The sequence below is a fragment of the Gouania willdenowi genome, chromosome 15 (assembly GCF_900634775.1).
Source record: "Gouania willdenowi chromosome 15, fGouWil2.1, whole genome shotgun sequence".
NCBI classification, from domain to species: Eukaryota; Metazoa; Chordata; class Actinopteri; order Blenniiformes; family Gobiesocidae; genus Gouania; species Gouania willdenowi.
Window position 1 is genome coordinate 10,594,399 of NC_041058.1, and position 25,820 is coordinate 10,620,218.

Sequence of the window (25,820 nt, forward strand, 5' to 3'; positions counted from 1 at the left end):
TAATCTGATCGGATCAAATCTTGAAAATGGGTTTTTCAAAAGGGAAATAAGGATTTTGAAATCGGATTCGATTACGAAATCCAATCCTAGTTTTAATCTGGATCAAACCTTTAGTTTGTGTTGTTCATAACGTTTCAGTAGAATTTAATAAACTTTGATCCAAAAAAACAGGATTATCCTGATCCCAACAGGGGGTAGGATTTCAAGGTGGATTTCAGGAAGAAAATGTGGTAAAACTTTAAAATTGGTCAACTATAACATTTGTATCATTTAGTGTATATACTTATATTTATATTTTGCACTTGACTTGTTTAACTGTTACAGTGATAAAGTAAATAACGTAGACATAGGCTACCAAATAAGCCTTTCAGAATAGTAAAGTCAAAATAAAATAAAAATGATTTTGTGAAAACAATGAAACCGTGAAACAATCCCCCAAATGGATTTCAGTAAGAAACAAAAATATATTAAATGTTTCTGTCATCACTGTATATTCATTTCAACGAAACAATCATCAGAGATGAAACTGTCAAAAATAATGTCCAACAATTGCATCCCTGACTACACGTCCAGTCAGTCCCTCATTCTGACAGAACGCCAGAGGTTGAACACCATCACATAGAGGGACATTGAGCCTGGTATGTTGTGCAGGACAATACACGCAAGTATTATGTTGCATGAGCCCCATGGCTCCACTCGCAAGAAGTTAAGGCATGTAAAGTGTTTCTTCAGAACGCCATTTTAAACGCTCGTTTGCAAATCTTGTTTTGCAATAAGCAGTGTTGAAGCGTCCTTTGGCAAATAATAATAATGATAATGCTTATGAAACTGAAAGAGCACAAGCACAGATACTCCTGGCAGAGGAACAAATCAAACTGACCAAACTGCAGCAAACCAAAGTTAAACTTCACATCCGACTCCTAAAAGCAAGGCTTGAAAATGCTGTTCTCTCCTGCTCAGACGAGGAAGAACCCTGAACATTATTTATTTAGTAACTATTGGACATTTAGCCTTAGATCAAGATAGCGGACTCAAAACGCCACTCACTTTGTTCTTCTTCTTGTTCTTGTTCTGGTTCTTGTTGTTGTGTACACTAGTTAAAATCGCTACTCCTCTGTTATTTGTGAACGGATCGGGCTGATATTTGTTAGGTATAATCTATGGATGTGCACGCATTGACGCTTGGAGCCTGATTTTTGATTTGGGGCCCCAAAAGAAAAATAAAAATAAAATAGATTTCTTATTTATTTATGAGTCAAATATTACCGACAGTTGGTGGTACTAAATCATTGGCACATACCAATATATAAATGGGGTGCTTTACTCCGTACGTGTCAATTTCCATTAAAGTTGTTTTCTCATTTATTTGTGAGTCAAATATTGTGACAGTTGGTGTTACTCCGTATGTGCCACGGGCCCCATTTTTGCAAATGACTACTCCTTGGTTAATCCTCATGGAATCAGGCTGTATTTTGACATGGATATTCTGTGAGCGGATGTCAACACCCTCTAGGAGACCTTTTTGAAAGGGGAGATGGACGGGGGCCCACCCCCTTTTCCGATCATTTCTAAATTTATCGGAAAACAGTCGTGTGATATATCATTTCAAAGGTAATTCAACGTAGATTCCGATTTATCGTCACACAATTTCATTTGTTTTACTCGGTGGAAACGAGTCATTTCACTGAATTCTTGGGAACGTGGTAAGTGCTATTTGGCGCAGAGACGTTCCCGTGGGCCCGGCCGTTGTTCATCAGAACTGTTATTTAAGACATTTTCAAAATATTCACAATATATTTGTTAATGTATATGTGTTTTGTATTTGTAGCCATGAAATAAATAATTAATGGAAGTGGATGTTTGTTATTTTTGTGTTTTGTCTCAAAATAGAAAACACTTACAGTCACCCCATGTTGGCTCTTCTACCTGTTGTTCTTTACATACTGTAGTTGTAGCCCACATTGTGATACTGTATCTTGTTCCGTTTAGAGCGCTGGTAATCCCGATTTGGTCATCTTGAAAACTGTATCTGGATCAGGTTGACCCAATCCAATGCTTTGAAAAATCGGCATAAAAATAAGACAGATTACCTGATCCTGGGTAGCAAAAAATGGGATTTCCAAATCCGTATAATTTTGATCCAGATTAAATGTTTTGAACAACTGGCCCCTGATCTTTACTTCCAAATTCCTTCCTAAATTTGCGACCAATTTCCCCAAACAAATTTAATGGAATTGTCGAGAATTTAGTAGGATTGTTTGTATAAGAGAAGTTTAGAAAGGTTTTTTGGATTTTTTTAAAAAAAAATGAAAGTTTGTGCAACAAATTGCAATTAAATATTAATGCAAGTCTGTAGAGTCGACATTTGGTATCAGGCCTCAAACTGAAACATATTTAATAATCATGAGTATTCCGGGTATTTTGCTTTTTTTTAAAAAAATATTACAACTTCTGCTTGTGGGCACATCACCCTGCATGGCTTTTGACTCTATGCAGAAGTGAGGCATAAACATTTTTATCGTTAACTGACATTTATGTTCAGAAAAGTGGAAGTTAATGTTAATTTGAAATCAAATTATTTAAATGGTGAATAAGCGACTATGTAGTTGAAGTGATTGTAAAAAAGTCCGTGCCTCACCAGCTGTGAGACTCACTTCACTCTTATTAATCTATATAGACTAGTATTTAGCACCACAATCCATATACAGAAACAACCCTAACCCCCATAGACATATCGGACACCAAATAAACAGTGCTAAATCTTAAATATCTGATATAAAACTCAATACTGCTTTGGGTTTCCCATTCTCCAAAGTCCTCAGAAACGTTCACATATTTAATAATTCTTCATGTAAAATGTATTATATGTTGTTTTACTTGTCTTAGAAACAGTGGAGTGATATTTAGCATTTAAGGACCACAATCATTCTTAAATCTATTACAGCAACATTACTTGATTCCACATTTCTATCATATATATAAAGGTTATTAAAAGTTCTCACTTTGTATAATTATATTCATGTATTTCATGTATTGATGTCTTTAGACGTTGCCCTAACATACACACAGGTTGTATTATGCTCTGTTCCCACCATAGGGTCACAAACAATTAGTGTAGTTGTCATTGCACAACCAGGTTCTCTGTGGTTGCGTAATAGCTGTAGCTTGTTGTTAAAGTCTGGGATGGATGTGAACATCACATGTAATCATCCTTTGAAACAGATCAAACAAAAACATGCTGACTCACTGTCGGCAAACGACTAATTCAAACATGCAACAACACCATCCAACTGTTACTAAATTCCTTTTAACCTGTGTTAGTTTTGGCAGCAAATTTGAATCTAGTTTAAGTCAAAATTTTGTCATCAGGACGATTTCAATTATTGTGTAGTTTTAGTCAAGTAAAGATATATATATACTAAAGTATACAGCATTAGAGTTTACTGATTTTTTTTTTGAAATTCAGTAGCCATTGATCCACCTGATATGTGATGATATTAATGTTTGTAAATACAAAAAGAAAGATTTGATGTTATCAATGCATAAGAGGAACCCACGATCATCTGATTGGATTTTTGTCCAATGAGAGAGAATTAAAGTTTGGTTTTTATTAGTTAATGAAAATGTCATTATATTTTGATAAACGTTTTGTTCACGTGTGAAAGTAGTTATAGTCTAGTTCAGTGGTTCCCAAACTTCTTGTGCCCAAGGCACACCAAAGGACAAGTAAAAATATGAAGGCACACCTTTTGTGCAGAATGGCCTTTATAACACCTGTTATCACTCATATCATGTACAATATCTGTAAATGTGCATAAATATTTACTAATGGCAAACAAAATATTTAAAAATAAATAAATAGGTATAGAGTTTGCCTCTGTATTATGAAATGAGTGCATACAAAGTTGTAAATTAAATAATTATTTTTGTGTAGTTTATAATGAAATATGTACGGTTGTCACAAAATCCCACGGCACACCTGGACTTGGACCGTTTGGGAACCACTGGTCTAGTTAGCGCCACTTAAAAAAATGTCGTCAACAAAAAATATGACTAAAAATATTACTGCTACTTTACTATTACTATTATCACTGCTTTTAACATTTTTTTTTTTTTTTCAAATGGATGAACAGAAGTTTACTTTAGGGCTTATTGAAAAAGATTTTAAATGTCTTAATGGAATACTCATTCCACTTTTTAAATGCGCGTTACTTTAATGTTTTAATCAACCCAAATTCATTCCTTGAGTATGTGTGGATTTTGTAGTTATCTAAGTTTTTTTTTGCCTGCCTTTGTTTTATATGTCCCAGTGACTTCTTTAAAAAGACTCAATTTTGTTCAAAACGACAAAAATGCAACTAATCAACAATATAATGAAATGCAAAGATCCTCTTTCAGGCGCCTGCAGTTCACTGAACACAAGATAAACGCTTTAAGTTATGGATGCATTTCCTCTTCTTGCAGGAAGCAAATCAATTCTCTTGTCAAAAGTCAAAGCGCTCAGCATTCATCACAACATCTGTTTCTTGCTGAGAACTCACAGTTAAAAGGAGCCGCCGTGATGTTCATCATTTCAGCTTCATCCCGACTGCTGCTTGAATGAGGTGACACGGTTCATTTCTGACGCGGGGAACATTGCGTGACCTGAGATGCTGATGCTGCCATGTGAAGATAGAGCTGCCACCTCTTTAAAGCACATGCATGAGAACGCACATATAGTCATTGGCAATCGTTGTTTTACTGTTTGTTTGTTTTACTCCACATTTCCCATAGCATCACTGTTAGAATCCTTTTCAGCCACTGACTCATATTTAACCCAAACAGATGTGCTCAGTGTTTACAATTATATGAAATGCTATTGTACAGCATCAGTTTTGACTGATCATTTCTTTATTCATTTATCTGAGTAGCTTCATCTCAAATATCACCCAATAACTTTCAAGAGTTAATGGACGATTCCTCCCCTCCTTCAGCCTAAAGTGTTGCTGATGTTTGCTTTTTATCAATTTCTTAAAAGCTTTGGTATAATCTAATGTAAATGTTGTTAGATAAAAGAATAGCAAAGTATAAAGAATAACACGACAAGGAAATATGATTTATGCTGTATGAGGTGTATTAGGTCATCATTTCAGTTAATCTAGAGTAATTTCCACACCATTAACACACTAGTATATTTCTAACGCTATGTAAAGCCAAGCAAAAAATTGACACAAGTTCTGATGAGCTACAGCCGCGCCACGCCGAATAGCGTGCACCACTTTACCAAGAATTCAGTGAAATGATTCGGTTCCACCGAGTACAAAAAAAGAAATTGTGCGACATAACATCGTAATCTGCATTGAACTGCCTTTGAAATGATCTATCACACGACTATGTTCTGATAAATCTGGAAATTACCAGAAAAGGGGGTGGGCCCCCCGGGTCACCGTCCCCCCTGCTCTTGACATCCGCTCATAGATTATCCGTGTCAAATTACAGTCCGATTCAATGAGCATTAACAGTGGAGTAGTCATTTGAAAAATGGGGCTCCCGGCCCTGGCACATACGGAGTGCCAATCATATATTGGTATGTGTCAATGATTCGGTACCACCAACTGTCACAATATTTGACTCACAAATAAATGAGAAAAAATTTCAATGAAAATTCCTTAAAAAAGGGGGATGGGCCCCCCTTTTTAGGCCCCTAATCAAATTGTGCAAGGCATAATCATAATTTGCATTGAATTACCTTTGAAACAATATATCACAGGACTATGTTCCCATAAATTTGAAAATTATCGGAAATGGGGGGTACCGTACCCAATGCCGTACCCCATTTCAAAAAAAGGGCTCAAGCATCTCGCCATATTCATTCATAGAGTGTTCATACCAAACTGCATCCCCATCCAACAAGTACTAACGGAGGAGTAGCCATTTGAAAAATGGGGCCCCCGGGGACCCCTGGCGCCCCGGTGACACGATGGGCCCCATTTATATATTGGTATGTGTCAATGATTCGGTACCACCAACCATCGTAATATTTGACTCACAAATGAAATAGAAATCGAATTTCGTTTCTTTTCCCTGGGCCCCAAATTGAAAATCGGGCTCCAAGGTTTTTTTTATCAAATTATAAATGACAAGAAATAATCCAATAACAGCTAAAACTAGGATTTTAAGAAGAAGGGAAAAAAAATCCTTAAAATAACACTAATGCGGTTATGAGATAATGTTCACTAATGAGTGTTTTGGACTGTTTGTATGACAGAGTGTCTAAAGGGGAGGACAGTGTTCCTTCCAGCAATGTGCTCTTTGACACTGAGGCTGAATGTAACTAAAGTACTCTTCCTTCTCTGTAGTGTTAGTGCTGCTGACCTTTGAATGTTTGGATCAATGAAACAACACATCTGTTGGAGTTGGAGAAGTGCAAAGAATAACAAACACTTTGTCAAAACTTTCACCATTTATTGAAAAGCTGGTGTCACTTTATTGATGATGACACAAGATGAAGCTACACAATTTGCTTTAACTATGATAGACATGTAAAACATGCTTTATTTTTAATTTGTTAGTAAGTAAATATTTCACTTTTTTGGACAGTTTATCTTGGTGCGTCTTCAAATGTAAATTCATTCTCATAATTCAGCAACTGATTTTTGATTTAGTGTGCACAGAAACAAGATTTCCAAATGCTTTTGCTTCCTAATGAGTTTTGCCAGCTGCAGATTACAGAAGAAGTGATGACAGACTGCAGCAAACGGGCCAACCTTTGAATCATCAAGTGTTTTTATAACCTACTTCTTTACAGTCCCATGTATTATAGCTGCAAGGATTATGTCATACCTCAGAGACTGATCAAATGTATCACAACAGGGGGCCACAAAAATGCAACTATCTGATCAACATTCATGTCACGATTCAGAATAATGACCGATCTGAGCATTAACACAGAAAAATACCATTTCTTTTTCTGTATTTTGTTGTCATTTGGTGTTTAAACATACATTTTTGTGTATTTCTGTTGTTGTTTTCTCTGTTTTTGTAGTTTTGTGTATTCTTGGAGTATTTTTATTCTTGTCTTTTTGTGTACTTACTGTATGTCGTCCTATTGTGTATTCTGTTTTCATTTTTTGTTTTGGGATATTTCTGTAATGCTTTTTGTTTTATGAGAACTTTTTTAGAGTTATTTTGTGTATTTTTCTGTAATTTTGTAGGTTTTTAATGTAATGTGGGATTTTAATGTAATTTTGTGTATTTGTTTCTGTTCTATTGTCATTCTCTCTTTTTGTGTATATATGTACAGTATATGCTTATTTTGGAGCCCACAGAAAATGATACATCTGGCACATGGGTTGCCAGTTGCCCACTTCTGTTGCACTTGATTCATATTCATTTCTTTCTTCTTCTTCTTCTTTGCCATACAGCTGAACCAAGAGATGGAGATACACATAATTTGCATAAACCCCTACTTTAAAACCTGGGGAAAAAGAAGAAACATTTTAAAGTTTTCTTGCTCTTCTATTCGACTGCTACTTGATAGTGAAGTCTTATCTGCTTCTGCCTTTGCTAGGGTTCCTGCAGCTCTGCTGGGTGCATACAAAATACAAAATATCTCAAAGGTACATCGAGAAACACACATCCACAAACTGAGCGAAAAGCAGAGGGTCTGCAAACGCCTCAGGACCAGCTTTTTTATTTTCTGATGTTCATGTTTTCTTGGCCTGCTATCAAACTCTAATCACCAGCAACACACAAGATTTACATATTGACAAAAACAGCATGGTTAGTACATGTGCTGTTATATAATTAATCAATGATAGACTGAAGTTTTAAGGTGGTACACTAGAGATATTTATCTACTGTTACTGTTTTTTTTTTTTTTTATCCCCACCACAAAGTGTGAACGGGAATATAGGTTTGAGCTCCGTCCGTCCATCCGTCCGTCCGAGTTAAAGGGGACAGCTTTTCTGAGAAACCTTGTAAGATACGATAACCAAATTCAGTGTGTGGCTTAAGGTTATCAATACCTTGATAGAGTTTGAAAATGAGAAATGCGCAATTATTTTTTTGCCCTCGTTCCGTTTTTCTTCACTCTGTTCGAGGTATCTTCAAAGGGGACAGCTTTTTTAGAAACCGTTTAAGATACGATAACCAAATTCAGTGTGTGGCTGAAGGTTATCAATACCTTGATAGAGTTTGAAAATGAGAAATGCGCAATTATTTTTTTCCTGAGTTATTGCCCTCGTTCCGTTTTTCTTCACTCTGTTTGAGGTATCTTCAAAGGGGACAGCTTTTTTAGAAACCGTTTAAGATACGATAACCAAATTTGGTGTGTGGCTTAAGGTTATCAATACCTTGATAAAGTTCGAAAATGAGAAATGCGCAATTATTGTCTCCGGAGTTATTGCCCTTGTTCCGTTTTTAGGACTCTGTTCGAGGTCTCTTCAAAGGGGACAGCTTTTCTTAGAAACCGTTTGAGATAGTAATTTTATATTCTGATGTGATAATATGTTCTTATGTATACATCTAAGCTCTTAGATTTAGGACGTTTAGGAAAAGGTTGTGAATTATAATGACAACCAATCTGGCAAGGGATGGTGATGACTATGTCTTCTTGTTTTAAGTGTCTTTCCAATGCAATCTTCACCATATCATCAGAGCACCAGTTGCACTAGTTTAATAAAAGAAACCAGTGCTTTCTAAGAAATGTATCTTTGTTGGCATAACACGACTACGCAGCCCACATACTTTGCTCATGACTCCATAGCACGATGTGTGTAGGTGTAAATATCTGAGCCCTGGCCATCACAGCCTGTAAACCTACACCTTCTAATCTTTTCACTGCCGTTTGTGTTGCTGATTTTCTTACAGGCAAAGACTGTTGGAGTATTTGGACATTAATGAAAAGTGACGCCTGTTTATAACACATAGGCTGTGTTTGAAATGGCACTCTCTGTACTATACACTACAAACTCAATTAGTATATACTGTTGTCTACTATATACTATAAGTATGATTAGGTTGGACCGTTCTTAGTGAAGTACTGTATACTTTGAATTCTCCCAAGATGCTACAACAACAAAAACCTGAGGCTAAATATTTCTGTTGATTCTCCACCTTTGAAAGTTCTGAAAACATTTTAAGCAAGAAAGTGACGAAGTAGAACATCAACATGTTCTCATTTAATTCATAAAACAAAACTTCCGGTTCACTTCAAAACAAGAGCCCTATTTAAAAAAAGTGTTAAAAACTAATGGAGAACAAGAAGAGATGCTTTTGTTTTGAAAAAGGGGTGTTTGAATTTTAGCTTGAAGCCAGTCCCAGCACCATTTTACGTTCCGCTCACGATGCATCATGGGCGGTTGAGTATGTGTATATGTAGTATGCTTTTACATTTTTATAAATGTCTTATTATCATTGAAAATAATCACTGTTTCTGAATTTGATCAATGGGTAAATACATGTTCAAAACTTTTTAAAGATTGTAAAAGAAAAGATGATAGATGACCTCAATTCAATATAGACATAGTTTACAGAGGACATTTTGATTGAATTGTAAATGTTTACAATGATAATAAAGAAATTCAATTATATTGTAAATAATAGTTCAGTGTAGTAATAGTAAGTAATAGTTCACTGGGCAAATGGCCTTGTCAGCATCTTCATGATTCCATGAATAATGAAAGCAATCTCTCAAGTTATGCAAAAAAAAAATAAATAAAACATCCTGTAGTTTATTGGGGTTTTAAAATGTTTACAATATACAATGCACACACATATAATTTAGGTTTATTTCTGTGACAGTGTCCGATGAAACACAAACATTGGTACACAAAAATATAACACCCATAGGTGTTCATTGTTCATTGAATGCAATCACTGAACAATGATGGCCTTAACACACAGTGATCATTTGAATGATAAAATAATCAAACTATCTAAGGATTAGTATTTTTTTATTCACTTAATTATTGATACTTAGTAAAGCAGTTGACAAAATAACTCCCCTTTAAATCAAATATGCAAACTTTTTAATCCACTCACAATAATAAATGTTGAGCAATAATTTATAATTCTGCACTGAATGTTGTTTTTTATGTACCACAAATAATAATAATAATAATAATAATAATAATAATAATAATAATAATAATAATAATAATAATAATATGGACAACCATCAGTGATTTTACAGCATTTATTTTACATGTGAGCATTAAAATAGCTCGGCTGCATAAATCCACTGGACACAAAGGGATGCAGGAGCCCTCTGGTGGAGGAAAGTGGAACTCCACCGGCTGTGTGGAAGATCACTCCGCCTGAATTAAAGTTGGAGAAAGTTTGATGGAATCCGGCAGAGTTCGAGCCACATGAGGCCGGATTTGGGCTGACGGTGCCGGACTGCAGGCTGCTGTCCGCCCCGGGGTTCTGCTTTTTCCACTTGGTCCTCCGATTCTGGAACCAGATTTTCACCTGAGTCTCGGTCAGACTCAGGGACAGGGCCAGGTTTAGTCTCTCACACACGGACAGGTACCTGGTAGAACGGAACTTGTTCTCCAGCGCCACCAGCTGCTCGTAGGTGAAGGCGGTCCTGGCGCGCCGGGGTTTGGCACAGGCCTGATCCAGGCGGCGACGCCTGTGCCCGGCCGGGTCGTGGGTGGTGACCACGGATTCCTCCTGGGTCTCAACCTGTCGGGGGGACAGCTGAGACTCTGCAGGCTCTAAATGTGGAGAAACAGCCGAGTTTACATCCCCTGTATCATCTCCTGTGGATTAAAAACAAGATTCTTCATCAATTTTACGCGTCAAATACGCACGATCCGTCCTGTGAGCCTTCATCATCTTCTGCCTTTAATACATTTGAAATAAAGACTAAATTGTTATTCCAGCAAGTTTATTCTTATATATATATATATATATATATATATATATATATATATATATATATATATATATATATATATATATATATATATATGTGTGCGTGTGTGTGTGTGTGTGTGTGTGTGTGTGTGTGTGTGTTAAGGTTTCATTTATTCAAAGCAAATTTCAAAGTAAATTTCCTGAATTTAACAAATGAAACCTTAACATGTTAAAGACTAAATTCTTTAATTTCTATAGAATTATCACATGTTAACGTGTAGAACTGGTGCTAAATGTATAATGAATAAACAATTAATGTAATACACAGTCTAGGCTAAACATTTGATAAAGTTGGCTAATTATTTTTGATTTGATCAAGTCTTGCAATTTGAAGGAGCAGAAAAATGGGAAAAGTATTGCACTTTAACAGTGCAGTAAATCCTATTTTTGCTTTTATATTGTCATTATTGTTTTATATTGTTATCATGTAATGTAAGTTAAGCCTTTGTTTTATTCTGAAACCTTTAATTGTCTTTTCCCCCCTTACACTTCTCTGCACTCACTCGATAGATAGATAGATAGATAAATACTCATATATCTATAAACTGTTTCCAGTTTTAATAAGCAAAGCTATTTCTGTGTGTCTGTGAATCAATTCCAAAAACATTGTCACTGAAATAAAAGTGGAAAGTTCAGTAATTTGTAATTATTGATTAATTTTCGTTTCCAAAAGAGATCACAAATGTGTGGAATGTGTTTATTGCCTCAGAAAGTTTATCAACAAGTTAGAAAATGAACATTTTATTTTAAGAGTTTGATTGATTTGAGTCCTGTCTACTTATTGACAGATCTGTGATTTTTGGATTATCAGAGAATAGAGAAAATTGTGTGGATTGATGGGGTCATCGATTATATATTGATGAAATACAAGAATTTAATTCTTCTTACTGCTCTTTTCCAATCATGTAAAAGTTTCATTTGGACTGTGATACTGTTTGATGGGAATCTATGTTGGTTTGCATTTTTATTAAAGGAATAAATAAACTCAAATAAATATGTTAGATTTTTTAAATAGTGTTTGAAAAGAATGGTTGTTAATATTTCTCTCTCTCTCGCTCTCTTTTTTTTAAAGTGAGACAATAAACTTTCTAGAAAGACCATCTGAGGACTTTTTATTGTTGAATTAATCATGAAGGTGGTGCATGTGGTGCTGATGGACAGCTCCTGATCAGCTGATAGATCTATTTAAAGCAGATGTGATCATGTGCAAAGCCTCTTAAACACTGGAGTGGACGTCTGTAAAATGTTTGATTTGGATCATGTGGGTCGCTGGTGCGGTGCAAAGATTGAGAGGCTCGCTCACTAATCCTTAAATAATTTAAAAAGCTACACAAACGGCCTCAAATGTCATGTAGCGGAAAGAAATCCCGTCTTAAATCCAGCTCCGTGACGTGCTAATAGAGTTTCATATTTTTTGCGGACGGATCGATAAATGTCATCTATTTAAAGGGAAGTTTTAATCGAGCGATATTTGGGATCAGACATGGATGGGGTGTGAAGTTTGTACCTGCAAGGTGCTGGAGGGAGATATGCAGGGAGGCAGTAATGGGATATCGATCAAAGCGCGCGGAGGCATCCTCAATGGGACGATTTAAACAATTATCTGGCCTGCCTGTCCCACTGCCAATCACAGGCTGGGGCTTTGGGAGCAGGCTTTTGTATGGCTTCCTTCAAAGGAAGCACAGCCTTGGAAATTAAAGGAAGGTCACAGAGAGATGACAATAACCCTGATAGATGAGAATTTACTTCACTTTCTGGTGTTTTATTGTTGAACTCCGCGCAGCGAGAACTTAAACTAGATAACTTAAAGTATCAGGTTTTTTTTTTTTTTTTTTTTTTTTAAACATGAATGAAAGGGAAAATATTACGAAATATGAATAGAGACAATGCATTGATGAGTTAAAACAATGAAGCCAACCTGCATCTGTGCGCTCATCTCTGAAGTCTGTGGCTGCGCTGCTGTCCGTCTCCAAACTTGTTCCTTCTGCTTGCGTCGCTACAAAGTTCTCCTTCTCGTTTATCCTCCTGCTGTTGAATTTGTTTGGGTCCAAAATGTCAACAATGGAAAACGAGATCTTATGACTGGACGTCATTGTCACTGTTTGTGTTCCAACAGCATCCTTCCTTGGAGATCAACCCGAGCGAACAGCCGTGCGTAATTACGCGTGTGCAGGGAGACTTCTCATGGTTCGGCTGACTTTCTCGTCTTAAAGCTTGACTCACAGGATTAGTGTGGAGATGATCCTTTGGTCTGTGGACTCTGTGTCAGTCTGGCAGCGTGAGTGAGGTGACCGGAGCCCGCTCTTTAAGGCGTCTGCTGCACCCCCTTTCACCCCCTCCCCCTCCCCGTCTCTCTGTCAGGTACGTGACACAGACACTATTAGTGTTTCTCTCAAGCATCTAATGGGCGCAAAAGCGTTTCCCGATAATCACCCATATCATTAAACTTAACAATTCACGAGCTGGAGATAAATGGTGCGCAGATGTCACTTGATTCATATCAGATATCACCCCTGTCACCTCAGCTTGAACTCTTTAAAAGTTGGGATTTGGGAAGAGGAATGTTGTGCTATCCAATCTGGGTAAAACAAAAAAAAAAAAAAAAAAAATCAACATTTTTTATACGTCACAGCATGAACATTACTATACAAAAACAGAAGAGCTTGATGTATAAACTGTTTTGACCACAGCAATTTATAGGATTCCAGTTGATACTTTACTATAATTTTTTGCTCTTATTTCTAAAACACATGATCTAAAGGTTTAAAAAGTAAAAGCACATATTTGCAACCCGATCCTCTGAATTCTCCAGGATTTATCGATTCCCGAATCGAAAGATTAGCAATTAGCAATGTAACTTTTCATTCAATTCCAGTGTTTATTTTTTCTATTGTTATTTATTGTGTGCTTTAATATTTTATGTTTATACTCTTTCTTTAAATTGTTTTCTGCACTACAACATTATACTTGTGTGATGACAATAAAGCTTTTTTCTATTTCGATTTTCAATTGTAACATCATTCCTTTTAAATCAAATATAGGAACACGTATTGTTTTCTTTTAGACATGCAGGGAAAGTTCTTTATACAGAACATTTTTTGTGTGTTCTCATGTTTTCCTTCAATGCTTCTTTTTTGTCTTATTCTTGGACACATGTTAGATATGGAATGCGAATTATATATAAAGGTTTAGTAAAGCAGGTTTTTTGGTTGGGTGTAACTTCTATTAAGGTGAAACTTTTGTCTTTTATTTAGTTTTTAAAAGGAAAATTATGAAGGAAAAAAAACTCAGTGTAAATAACAAATTGTCAAGGTTAGGAATGAATGAATGAATGAATGAATGAATGAATGAATGAATGAATGAATGAAAGACAAGATTTTCATCAACTTGATGTGTCTGTGTTCTGTTTCACAAAGGTGACATTAGTTACTCTAAGATGTATCTCTTTAAATTTACTCTGCTTTAATTTGCTGCTTGGTGTGTTTAGTTCGAATTTCCTTTAGTAGAAAGAAAAACGCACACGTGCCGTGTGCGTTTTTCTTTCTACTAAAGGAAATTCGAACTAAGTAAAAACATCCACAATGATCTGGTCTCATCTTTTAAAGACTCTATAGCATCAAATACAGACTAAATGGACCAAATGCAGCTGATTGTTTTCTCACCTAATGTGATGGATTGTTATTCACAATCAATCGTCTCCCTGGTCTTCATGATTAGTATTCAATATAAAGTGACATAGGGTTGTTTAAAGCTTGATGCCTGCTGATGGCTAAAACGCTGAAACCAGCCCAGGATCAATATCCTCAGCAGGTGTTCAATACAGATAAAACCTGATGGCTTCAGACAGTCATTTTGGATATTGCTAGGCTAAATGCTTGTGCACCGAAAAGCTTAGGTGTTGTACTTTACAAAAAAAAAAAAAAAAGGTATTTAATGACTTTAAAATAGATAATTTGGGGCATAGACACTAGACATTTCCATCAGCTGTGGTTGTTTGCATTCTATACTGCTTTATCCTGTGAGGTCTGCTTTGTGAGTGGATTAGAACAAATAGTTGGCTTGTCCTTCTGTTCATTGAATTTGGGTTCTAATCGTGTTTACACACTGTTAAAGGCTTCTGAAATTCCTCCCGACACAACATCCTGTGTTACTGGCACACTTCAAGGGGATTTTTTCTTCTCCTAGAAGGTTTCATTACTTGGCGGCCCATAGTCTGTCAGTCTGGCACAGTTTGTCATGCATAGTCAAACATTTGTTAAATCCATCCCCTACAGAGTGTCTGCATGTCAGCATTTGCATGTGTATGTCAACTTGCACAGCCATCACTGTAGTCCCTCCATATGAATAGAGCCCGCTGCACACTGGAGGTTTACAACTTCCTACGAGAAAGCCCGATGGTTGGACATCTGTTTGTGTGGAGCAGTGGGACAAAAGGGGACGAGCCCTGGGGACAAAGAAGCCCTCAGGTAGACTTCAGAGAGCAAGAACAGCAGCTGGCTCTCCCCTGAGTTTGCACGGGCCGAAGCATGGCTTTAGGAAGCAGGAGGACTCCCTTTCAGACACCGCAGGGATCCAAGGAGCCACACTTCCATCCAAGACCTCCCTCCAGGGTCAATAAAGTCATCACTTTGCAGGGAGGCAGCCCCCAGTCTGCTAAACATCAGATAATTTGTCTAATGGCAGGGGGAGCATGATGAGCTGCAACTCTGCACACAGACTGTGCTGTGTCTATTGTTTTGATCCAAAACCCACCTCTGTCTCTCCAGCTTTAAATCTCAGACAAAAGAGCAGCAAGTGTCCAGTCAACCATTAAAGGGCCTCCTGTGTTTCTCTTTGATGCATTCTCATCTTTGAAGCCATTAGGCCTCACAGCGTGCACAGTCACAGTCACACTTTTGCATGTTTTCCTCCACAAAGGTAGGTTCTCATTAACCAATTCAACCTTTTTGTGTGTCTTGTAATGGATACTGAGCTCTTGTGTACTGGTAAGCATCATTCATGCATTAAATTCATGTCAGAGATACAAAGATCAGAGCAGCCAAACAGTTGTTCAATGACTCAGCGACATTTGTTTTTGGCAAAACACCTAAGAGTGGTGGGAGCAACGCTACATACTGTAATTGCCAGGACACGTTTAAAATAACTGATCTACATTTACTACCCAGATTATAATGTTTATTCCATGAAAGTGTAATTATTTATTCCCAAATATCTATTTTATTGATCTTGGAGATTTCATTGGTACGCTGCGGGCACACGGGGGAGTAGTGTTTAGCACGTTCATCTCACAGTGTGCTCAAGCCCTTGGGTGGACACTTGGGTCCTTTCTGTGAGGAGTTTTCATGTTCTCCCTGGGTACTCCGACTCCGACTCAGAATCAGTAGTTTAAACTATCATTAGGAATGTAACTGCTTTTTTATCCAATAAGAGACACCTACTTAGCCCACAATAGTCACCATTTTTCCATCCTCTGATTGGAAGGTCCGAACAAAACATATTAATTCCAAGAAAAACACAAGGAAAAAACTCTAAAATCAATTTTATGACAGACTTCTCAGAAAAAGCTTGCCATCATGGAGAAAGGTTGGCCAAACCCGAAGCTGGGGAACTTAATTCAACCCAGTAAAGTATTTGCCCTCAGCCTCCAGACCACTGCCTACAAGCGGTACCAGTGTCTTAGAGCCTCTGAGGAGCTACTGCAGGGAACGCATGTTATTGTCAAAGTTATAGAGTAACAGGGTTTGAGCTGTCTAACCAAGGTAGCAGGGTGTCATCAAATCACCTTGGGGTGACCTTATTAGAACCTTTGGTGAAGCTAGAGTTGATCTCCATCTCAACAAACAAGCAGAGAAACAGAGCTCTCCAACAAAAATGTGAAGAAAAAACTCAGTGTTTTGGGACATCATTGAGTGAGATAGGGGTTAATTTGAGGCTATTAATGTTTCCATTGTGCACACCTCAGATGCACCATGAGCACGAAGAGGCCGAGCAGGAGACATTCATACAAATATGCCAGGAATACAACAGGACATTGTGACTAGCAATCCTGGTCTTCATGGCTATAAAAACAAACTGTCTTACGCCCAATGGCAGCTTGGATAGGCTCCAGTAACACATGTGAACCTGTACAGCATTGCTTGGTGAATCCACTAGTGTGTGCAACCACAGACAATATAACATGCAAACTAGTTGGAGATAGTCATACTTTTTTCTAAAGCAAAACTTTCAACATACAATCCATCTATTTTCTGACCCGCTTCTTCCTTTTTTCCAGGTCGCGGGGGTCTGCTGGTGCCCATCTCCAGCTCTCATTGGGAGTTAGGTGGGGGTACACCCTGGACAGGGGCACCAGTCCATGTTTCAGTATATCCTAATATGGATTTGGAACCTTTTGTAGATGTCTCCTTTATCTAAATACATCATGTTTGGCTTTGTACAGTCATTATTGTGTGATCAAGCACGCCAAAATTTGTACATCCTTATCATTCTTTGTGGATCTAAGATTTTGAATTTCCTGAGGCACAAAAATATGCTGATACAGCTAGATGATGGCATATCCAGTATGAATTGATTCAGAATCTAAAGTTTGGACTCTTGTTTCATCCTTGTACTTTGACTTACTAATTATTGCGTTCTCGGCCCTTGTACAGTCAGAGTAAACAAGTTTGTACCTACTATGGTTTTTGTGTAATATCACATTTCCTTTGCATGTATTTTTGGCTGAAACCCACATGAATCCACATTCAGAGGCCAGTTACTTGTGCTAGAACTGGTTCACAGAACCAGAACCTTTAACATGCCTCTGTGCCCACATATGCTCCCAAGCCTTCCTCTCTTTCAGATCCGTGTTGGTTTGGCTCTCTCAAACAACAAGGTCAGTGGCATTGCCCAGTAATTGTCCTAACGGCCTGTGTACCTGTTGGGTGGAGGCGAGTAATGAGAGTTTTTCATTACACGCGGGACGGGTGAGTGCGCCTGGCAGATGCTGACAGGCAGCAGATGTGTAAAGTTGGAGGTGATTTGTAAAGGGGTCAACTGCATAGCAGAGGAGATGGAGGTTATCGTGGAGTGGGGGTAAATTATGCTGAGGGACGCTGTCAGTCATCACCCCTGTCATAACAAGGTAAAGGTCAGTTCAAACATTGATGTCACCTGATGTCCGGAGTCACACGGTCATGTAGGAAAAGTGTCCAAACTTTCCATCGTTGGGAGAATAACGACAGTCATCTAGAGTCAGTGTAGAGCGACATCCCAGTGAATTTACGGTACTTATGGTACTTGATTACCTGAAAGTCTGTTTTGGCTCTTTACCCTCTACTAGATTACTATTACATTAAAAACAATTTAAAAAAACATCCTTATTTATGAGTTATTGGGGCCTTATTCACACTTTTTTTTCCATGTAAGCAACAAAACATGAGATCGCAGTGAAACAAAAAGATAATTAAGTCCATATGACACTTAAACTGTAAATTATCAGCAGCAGCAGGAAGTAATGCTGTCCCTCAGGAAGGCGTTTTAGTGATTAGCACTTTAGCATCACAGCAAAAATGTGGTACATGGCTGTGTTCAAAATGTCCTACTAACGTACTACTACATCAAAATGAGTATGTATTCATTCACATGAGATTAAGTGAGAAATACCCAGGTGTATTTTATTTATTTTTTTATTTATTCAGTTTATTTCCGACATGGTTGCATTCACAGAAGTTTTGTTATTCTTTTTTTTTTTTTTTTCTTGTACATGCCGAAAAAGGAGACGAGAGAAGCAGTTTGCTTATCTAAGTCCCGTCCCCTGTTTTGAACACAGAATATTATGTATATTATAACGGGACATTTTTGAAGTATGCACGTTGGGCACACCACTCATATTCTAATGTCCCATGATGCAACACCCCCTTTTCAAAACAAAAGCATCACCATTAGTTTTTAAAGCTTTTGTAAACAGGGCTCGTTTTAAAGTTAACTGGACGTTTTGTCAGTAGCACAATGAAGGATCTCCAAAAATCTCCAAAATGTCGGCATTAAATGTTTTACAGATCAAATGACCATATGTTGCAATTCTAATTGGTCATTTTCTCGCTTAAAATGCTTTCAGAACTTTCAAAGGTGGAGAATCAGCGGAGGCGTTTAGCCTCAGTGTGCTTTAGGTTTTTGTTGTTGTAGGTTTTAAACGCATCTTGGGAAACAACGAAGTTTACTTCAGTGGGAACGGTCATCATCCTAATCATAATTATAGTATATAGTAAAGTAGACAGTATATACTCATTGAGTTTGTAGTGTATAGTACAGAGTTGGCCATTTCAAACACAGCCAAAGTGCTTCATTTTTGGTTTCTAGGCAAGAAACTTTGATGGACGTTCTCCCAGTGCTTGGGTGAGTTGGGGTGCATGTGGGTGATGCTTGTGCTTTGTTTTTACATGACTCTTTTGTACCTTGTTCTTTTCTGCTTTTGTTTGGCTTTCTACGCCCACTGCTAGTTTGTTATTTGTAAATAGATATTGAACAAAAATATCCTTGTTACAAAAAAATCAAATTTAATGTAGTACTTGATAATTGGAGTCTATAGTTTTTTTATTATGGTAAATTGTTGTAAATTGTATATATTGTACGTGTTATAATGCTTTACCAGTCATGCTCAACCAGCAAAATCAGTGGAAAACAAGAATAAATAAAGAGATGAATTGGCGTTTTTTTTTTTTCCTTTGGCAAAGGCCTACTCCTGATGACTCTGGCATCTGCACTGAGTGTACTGTCAGTCAACATGAGCATTGATTAGCCATTGTTCTGAGAAGGTCACATCATAATTCATTAACGGTAATTAGTCCCTTAGTGCCACCTGCACTCCTTCACTCGTTTGCCCTGTTAAATTACGAGCAACCATCACGGTTCACGCGTGGAACGATGAAGATGCATCGACAACGTAAAAGCAAGAGCTATTAGTTGCATTATTTAAATGGCAGCGTTCAAACCTGGGAGCTGTCTTTATGAAGGGCAATTAGGCACTAACCGTAATTGATAATTCACGCTAATTACAATTAGGGAAATATAAATAGTGGGTGTGGGATCAATCATCATTGTTGGGTAAGCACGGTGCAGACTGGTATAAGGTGTGATGGAAGCCATTGGATTACACACCATTCATCTCCATTTGCACAGAAACAGATTGTGTTTGTCCATTTATATTTCTCCATTGACCGTTATCTGTTTGCTTCCTGTGTCCTTGCCAAACTGTTCACGAGGTTGGAATGTTTTTGAAGTTGTAGTTAGCCAACTGGATAATGAGAACACAAAACTAGCATCAGGGTTTGTGCATAAAGTAAATAGTTTTTAACTATGTATTTGTAAAACGTCTAATTAGTAGCATCCCATCCCAGTATGGTGCTACGGTTCACTGGTGCTATCATGGCTGGAGCTGCTCTTTTATACTCCAGGAGAACTAACACAGGTGCTTCCAATCAGCAATTATGCCACGCCCTGATCACCTGCTGGAAAAGGCTGTTGTGGTTAGTATGTGACAAATCTATTTGACATATTTTAAAACAATATATTGTTATTTATTTCAACAGAACCACAAACCATGTATAATCAAAGCTAAAGAAATTAAACAAACTAGTTAAGCTTCACCTACAGCAGTGACTTTTTTTGAAGTCTTCCCAGCACAAAGTACATTAGAACCTAATGAGATCTGAGGACAGCCCAAAATATCATGGAAAGAAAGTTTAAAAACATTGAAAATTCATGAGGTGGAAAATTGCTTCGTGCAAGTCTGAGGAATTGCACATGCTAGTTTTATGCAGCTAACTTTTGATATCCATGCTTGAATAGAGCCACCATTAACGTGATTGACATAGAAAGTGTCTATTTGTACGGTTGCCAAAGCGTTTTAGGGTTAAATTTAGGGTTAGTGTTATGTTTAGGGTTAGGTTATAACCCAATATCGCAAGTTTAGTCTTAGTCTTAGTCACGCAGCCTACACTGACCAATGACTGACCTATCACGTGACCTAAACTGGCCAATGAGGGGCGCTGTGTATAGATGGAATGTTGGTACAGCAACCATACGGATAGCCACTTTCATTTACATATGAAAAATACAGTTTTTATCCTGGACGATGACGCTAACAAACCTTCGATTCACCCTTAATATAGGGCAGGGGCGGCCAATCCTGGTCCTCAAGAGGCACTATCCAGCATGTTTTAGATGTTTCCCTCTTCCAACACACCTGATTCAAATGATTAACTCATCATCAAGCTCTGCAGAGCCTGATAACAATCCTGGTCATTTCAATATACGCCAAGAATGTATATACTTTTGTAGCCATTATGTTTTAATTGTTTACAAAAATAAATGTTTACAATGTTTACATCAAGACATTTGGACAAATGTCTTTCATTGTCATTGTATTAAATGTTTGGTGTTGATTTGTTTAAAGAAAACTGTAATACAAGTTATAAAATAACTGTGTAACATAAGAAAAAGAGGAAAACCGAAGGGGTATAATCACCTTTTTTTGGTGTTAGCTGTTCTTTAACTTTGACAGTTTATGTATATACTGGTCTTTGGAGTAACAAATATACAGTAAATACAAATAAATCTGAACATATAGACTTGGTGGCCTGGTGGGGACAGTTTAGAACCTGCCAAATAGAGTCTGAAAAAGCATTTCTAAGCTTATCACCTCTTCATTTAGGATCTTAGCCATTGAAGGAAACCGTGTGACCCAGAATCCAACATCTTGACATGCTTTTTAAGCCCTGATGACTGAATCATGACAGTGAGATAAGATCTGCATGGTCTCTCATAGAGTTTCAGATTGCTGTTCCCGACTCGTGAGATGATGCTAACCTTTCTGTGATTACGGCGCAAACAAAAAAAAAAATTGCGACTTCAAGACATTGGTGGTTGCATGTCTGCGATGGAAAGAACCTAATTGATAAGTCAACATGCAGCGAGCCTTTGTCTTTGGTTGAAGAGGGGACGTCAGCCTGATTTGAATACAAATGCAAGCTGTCTTCGCTGAGCCAACAAACGATCAACGGCTGGCTTCTGTGACGGCTATGCAGGCATGTTGACTCAGATGCGCCCCCATTAGACTTTATTGCTTTATTCACTGGGGATTTGAATTAATCATAGGTGCTTACTTATGTGTGCAAAGAAAGAAAGGGGAAGAGGCTATTCATTCAACAGTCAAATGCAGATTTGAGCATGCTTATCTTTATACGTATTGAATCTAAATATAATAAGGCATTGGGGTAATGTGGTGATAACCATATTTAAAACCTATTCACCTAAACTACAAGCAATGTAATATAGTTTTTTACCTTGCCCTGTTGAAGAGTTATAAGATAATGCTTGATATCAGTATTTTATTTCAGTCTTTCCTAAAATAACTTGTAACTTCAGACTGATAAAATGGTTTTGCTACTAGAATTGGCTCAAAATGGATGCATTTAAAAGAAGCAGCCTTGTTTCCCGTCTTTACCTTCAGGGTCTTGAAATGGGGTCCCCGGTTCCTGGATCTGTCGCAGCAGTGGCTGGTAATTGCTACAGTGAGAGTTGGATCAGCGAAGCCGCTCGAATCAATAAAGTCTTCATCAACCATTTCCCCTGATGATTGTCCCTCATTTCTCCCTTAATTGTTCTTTTTTATCAAACAAGCCCTGTGCTGTGAGTGTGTGTGTGTGTGTGTGTGTGTGTGTGTGTGTGTCTTTGTATTTGTGTGCGTTCCCTTGAGCTTGTGCTCCTTTCCTCTCCACTCAACGGACTACGGCTAACAGATTGCTAATGGAAGCTGGGCTGCAGAGAGCATGGCAAACCATTGCCACTTCTAACTAAACTGTGACCTCCATGGGAGAGGAATTACTGTTGATCCAGGTTCCAAACTTCCCAGAGGCGCTTCATACCTGAAACTGAGAAATTAGCAGCTATAATGTGCAATGAACAAAACAGCCTAATGTGCACTAATGACATGCATATTAACTCAGTAAATGCTTAGTCAAGGAAGATGTCAGATTGTCCTGTTTAGGATTAAACAAAGTTCATTGAGACAGTGGAACATTGTCAAAATACTTAGCTTTTGTTCTCCACATGCATTGGATAAAAGCAAATGTCTTTCATTCACCTTAGGATCACAAATAACAATAAGAAAATGAATCAAATTCAATTCATACAAATCAGATTTACACAAAAACAAGATTATTTTTCTATCTTATGCTAATGTTTTGCTACAACTGTCCCTTCTCTAACACCTGAACTATAAATATCTTATACTTTCTTACATTAAAGCTGGTCCGGTCATTTTAAAGCACACGTGTCAAACTCAAGGACCGGGGGCCAAATCTGGTTCTTTAGAGCATCTAATTCGGCCCAGAGGAAAAAGTAAAAATGACAGAAAAAAAACGTGTATCATCGTGTAAATAAAAAATAATTCAGCTGTAGATATCACAGTTCCTCCAAATACACATTAATACACATTTACTATTTTCCCACACTTGTATCACATGATGTCTGACATTTTTTAACCTTAAAATTGATGAAAAAAAACGTCTTCTTTTTTAGTGTCAAGGAAATGTAAGTTTAAGGTCACTTAATGCTTGTATATTGTCTCTTATATACTTTAGATGTAATTAATACGTGAAAGTGCAAACTAGGGCAAGTTAATGTTGAAATTGCTTGTTTTCCTGCCTAAAATCTGAGGTCCACTGGTCTGTACTTTGCCCCTGAACTAAAATAAGTTTGACAGCCCTGTCAGAGATACCAACAATAGATGGGCGATATTATTGGCCCACCAATATTATTGGCCGATATTAGCTATTGATTGTAATAAGGGTTTTTCCGACGATATTGAAAAACAGTTTGAGACAACACTTTAAAAACAAATATGGCACTTTATCCAGAACAAATAGTGAATAAGAATTTTTATTTTGCACAGATAATGTTTATTTGTGGAATAAATGTAGTTCTCCACAAGCTAAATTTCACTTGATGGGGAGGGGGGGTCAATGAGTATATCGGTTAATATCGGAAATTGGAAATTTTGTGTTGAAAAATATCAGCATATTGGAATTCTGCAAAAAAGCTAATATCTCACATCCCTAATACCAACACCTGCTTTCTTTTATTTTATTCTCTGACTGTTTAGGCCCATGACCACCAAACAATGGGAAAAATGATGGAATAATTGTTTTTCCTTTAGCACTTATTGCCCTTCTGTGTAAAAAACCCCCCAAAAAACGGTTTGCGTCCTTCTCCCAAGAGGGGAGGGGAGGGGACGCTTTATTACATAAGGGGTCTCCCCCATACTATGGGGTCTGCAGGCATCACTGCTCATGTGAAGCAGACAGAAGTCAAAAGAACCACATCCGAATTGAAAGTAGGATTATGTTTTTAGTTTGTAGGAAAAATAAGCATTTTCAGATGAAAGTGAATGCGTAGAAGAGTGAAAAAGAACTTCTGAAGGTCAATCTTAATGATTTTGGATTTCTTGCTATTTTTATCTACAAAAATCTACAATTTATGATAGCCAGTGTTATTTAGAGGTCATAACAGTTCCTGATACGAAATAAACACTTCTTCTATCACAATAACAACAAATAATTAATCAAGTTTTTCATTTTTCCAATGTATAATTCTGTTGCACTACAAATAATTATTAATATTTACATAGCAGCCATCTACCATTAAAAAGGTTCACTACATAGGACCAGTTTGCCCCTAATTATTACATTAAACCAAACCTGATATACAAGCATTTATTTGAAACCGCAGTAAAAAAGTGCATGATTTTTGCAGAGAATCTTCAGTATGTCGACAAAATGATTTAAGTCAGACAATACTTGAATAAAACAAGTAATTTGTTGGAGCTCACAGTGATGAATACTGCAGTGACCAACCTCAATAACAATAAATACGGGACTTTATGAATCTGTCTTACATTAGGATTTATGTAAGCTTTAGTGGTGTTGACTTACAGGGTTTTATTGAGAAAATTAGAATTGAGTTGTCTAACAGCCGGGACACACGTCCCCTCAGTAAACTGCAGTAGATTGTGCAGCTGAGTGTTTTATCGACATTTCTCATTTCTGAGCTCTTCACATTTTATGACAATTTCTAGGGGGACAACCCCTCCACCTTCTCCCTGTGGGGTTGATGGAAAGACCATCACAGTGATGTCGTTTGATGCTTGAATGCTTCTCACACACATGCACACACACACACACACACACACACACTCCTATCTCATGATCAGAGATGCTCTGTGATGGAAACGGTTCAGAAGTTACCGGACATCAAGCACCAGGACATCAAGTGTTTAATGAGTTTTTCCTCATGATGAGTCCCAGTTGAGCTCAATCTGTATTTACAGCTCAATCACTTAAGAAATAGTCTCTCTATTAGACACCGTTCTATAAGGCTGAGTGACAGTCAGCAGCAAATGGGCCAGTAAAGGGGACATGAGGGGCAACTGATAGGACCCCTGGGAGATAAAGAGCCCTCTCTGGGGTAAACGCCTCAGTTTTAACCCCAACTGTGACTCCACTTCTCATGTGCATATAGAAATCTATTGGTGAATGTTTGTTCCTGTGGATCTTGTTGGATTTTTTCCTTATTACTATGGACTTCATATTTTATTAAGCACACTGAAATTACTTTGTTGTCATTTGCGCTATAGCAATAAATGATCAAGCGTATTTTGACACCGTGGTTCTTTTTCACCGTCCTCTTTATTTAAATATTTGTGTATTCAGTAAAAAAATAATAATATTAATTAAAATATATATATATTATGACTCACTGGCTGCTCATTGAGCTGTGTTTGTAATACCTTTGGTGTCAGAAGAGGGAGCTCTGACTTCAGAGATCTCAGAAAATATCTAATAAGTCACATGTCAAACTCAAGGCCCTGGGGCCAAATC

The 25,820-nt window shown here is 37.4% G+C and overlaps 1 protein-coding gene across 1 annotated transcript; it reads right to left on the reverse strand.

Moving 5' to 3' along the window:
- Positions 1-10,182: 10,182 nt before the first annotated feature.
- Positions 10,183-12,995, reverse strand: nkx1.2la (NK1 transcription factor related 2-like,a). The gene is made up of 2 exons (XM_028468934.1): positions 12,821-12,995; positions 10,183-10,745 (listed from the first exon to the last, which is right to left on the reverse strand). Exons 1-2 carry the CDS (start codon positions 12,993-12,995, stop codon positions 10,183-10,185), a joined length of 738 nt encoding a protein of 245 aa, XP_028324735.1.
- Between the last annotated feature and the right edge of the window lie 12,825 nt (positions 12,996-25,820).

Coding starts and splice junctions, on each gene's coding strand:
- nkx1.2la (XM_028468934.1), bottom strand. CDS start 12,995: ATGACGTCCAGTCATAAGATCTCGTTTTCCATTGTTGACATTTTGGAC. Junction 10,746..12,820: donor AGATGAGCGCACAGATGCAG/GTTGGCTTCATT, acceptor TTTAATCCACAG/GAGATGATACAGGGGATGTA.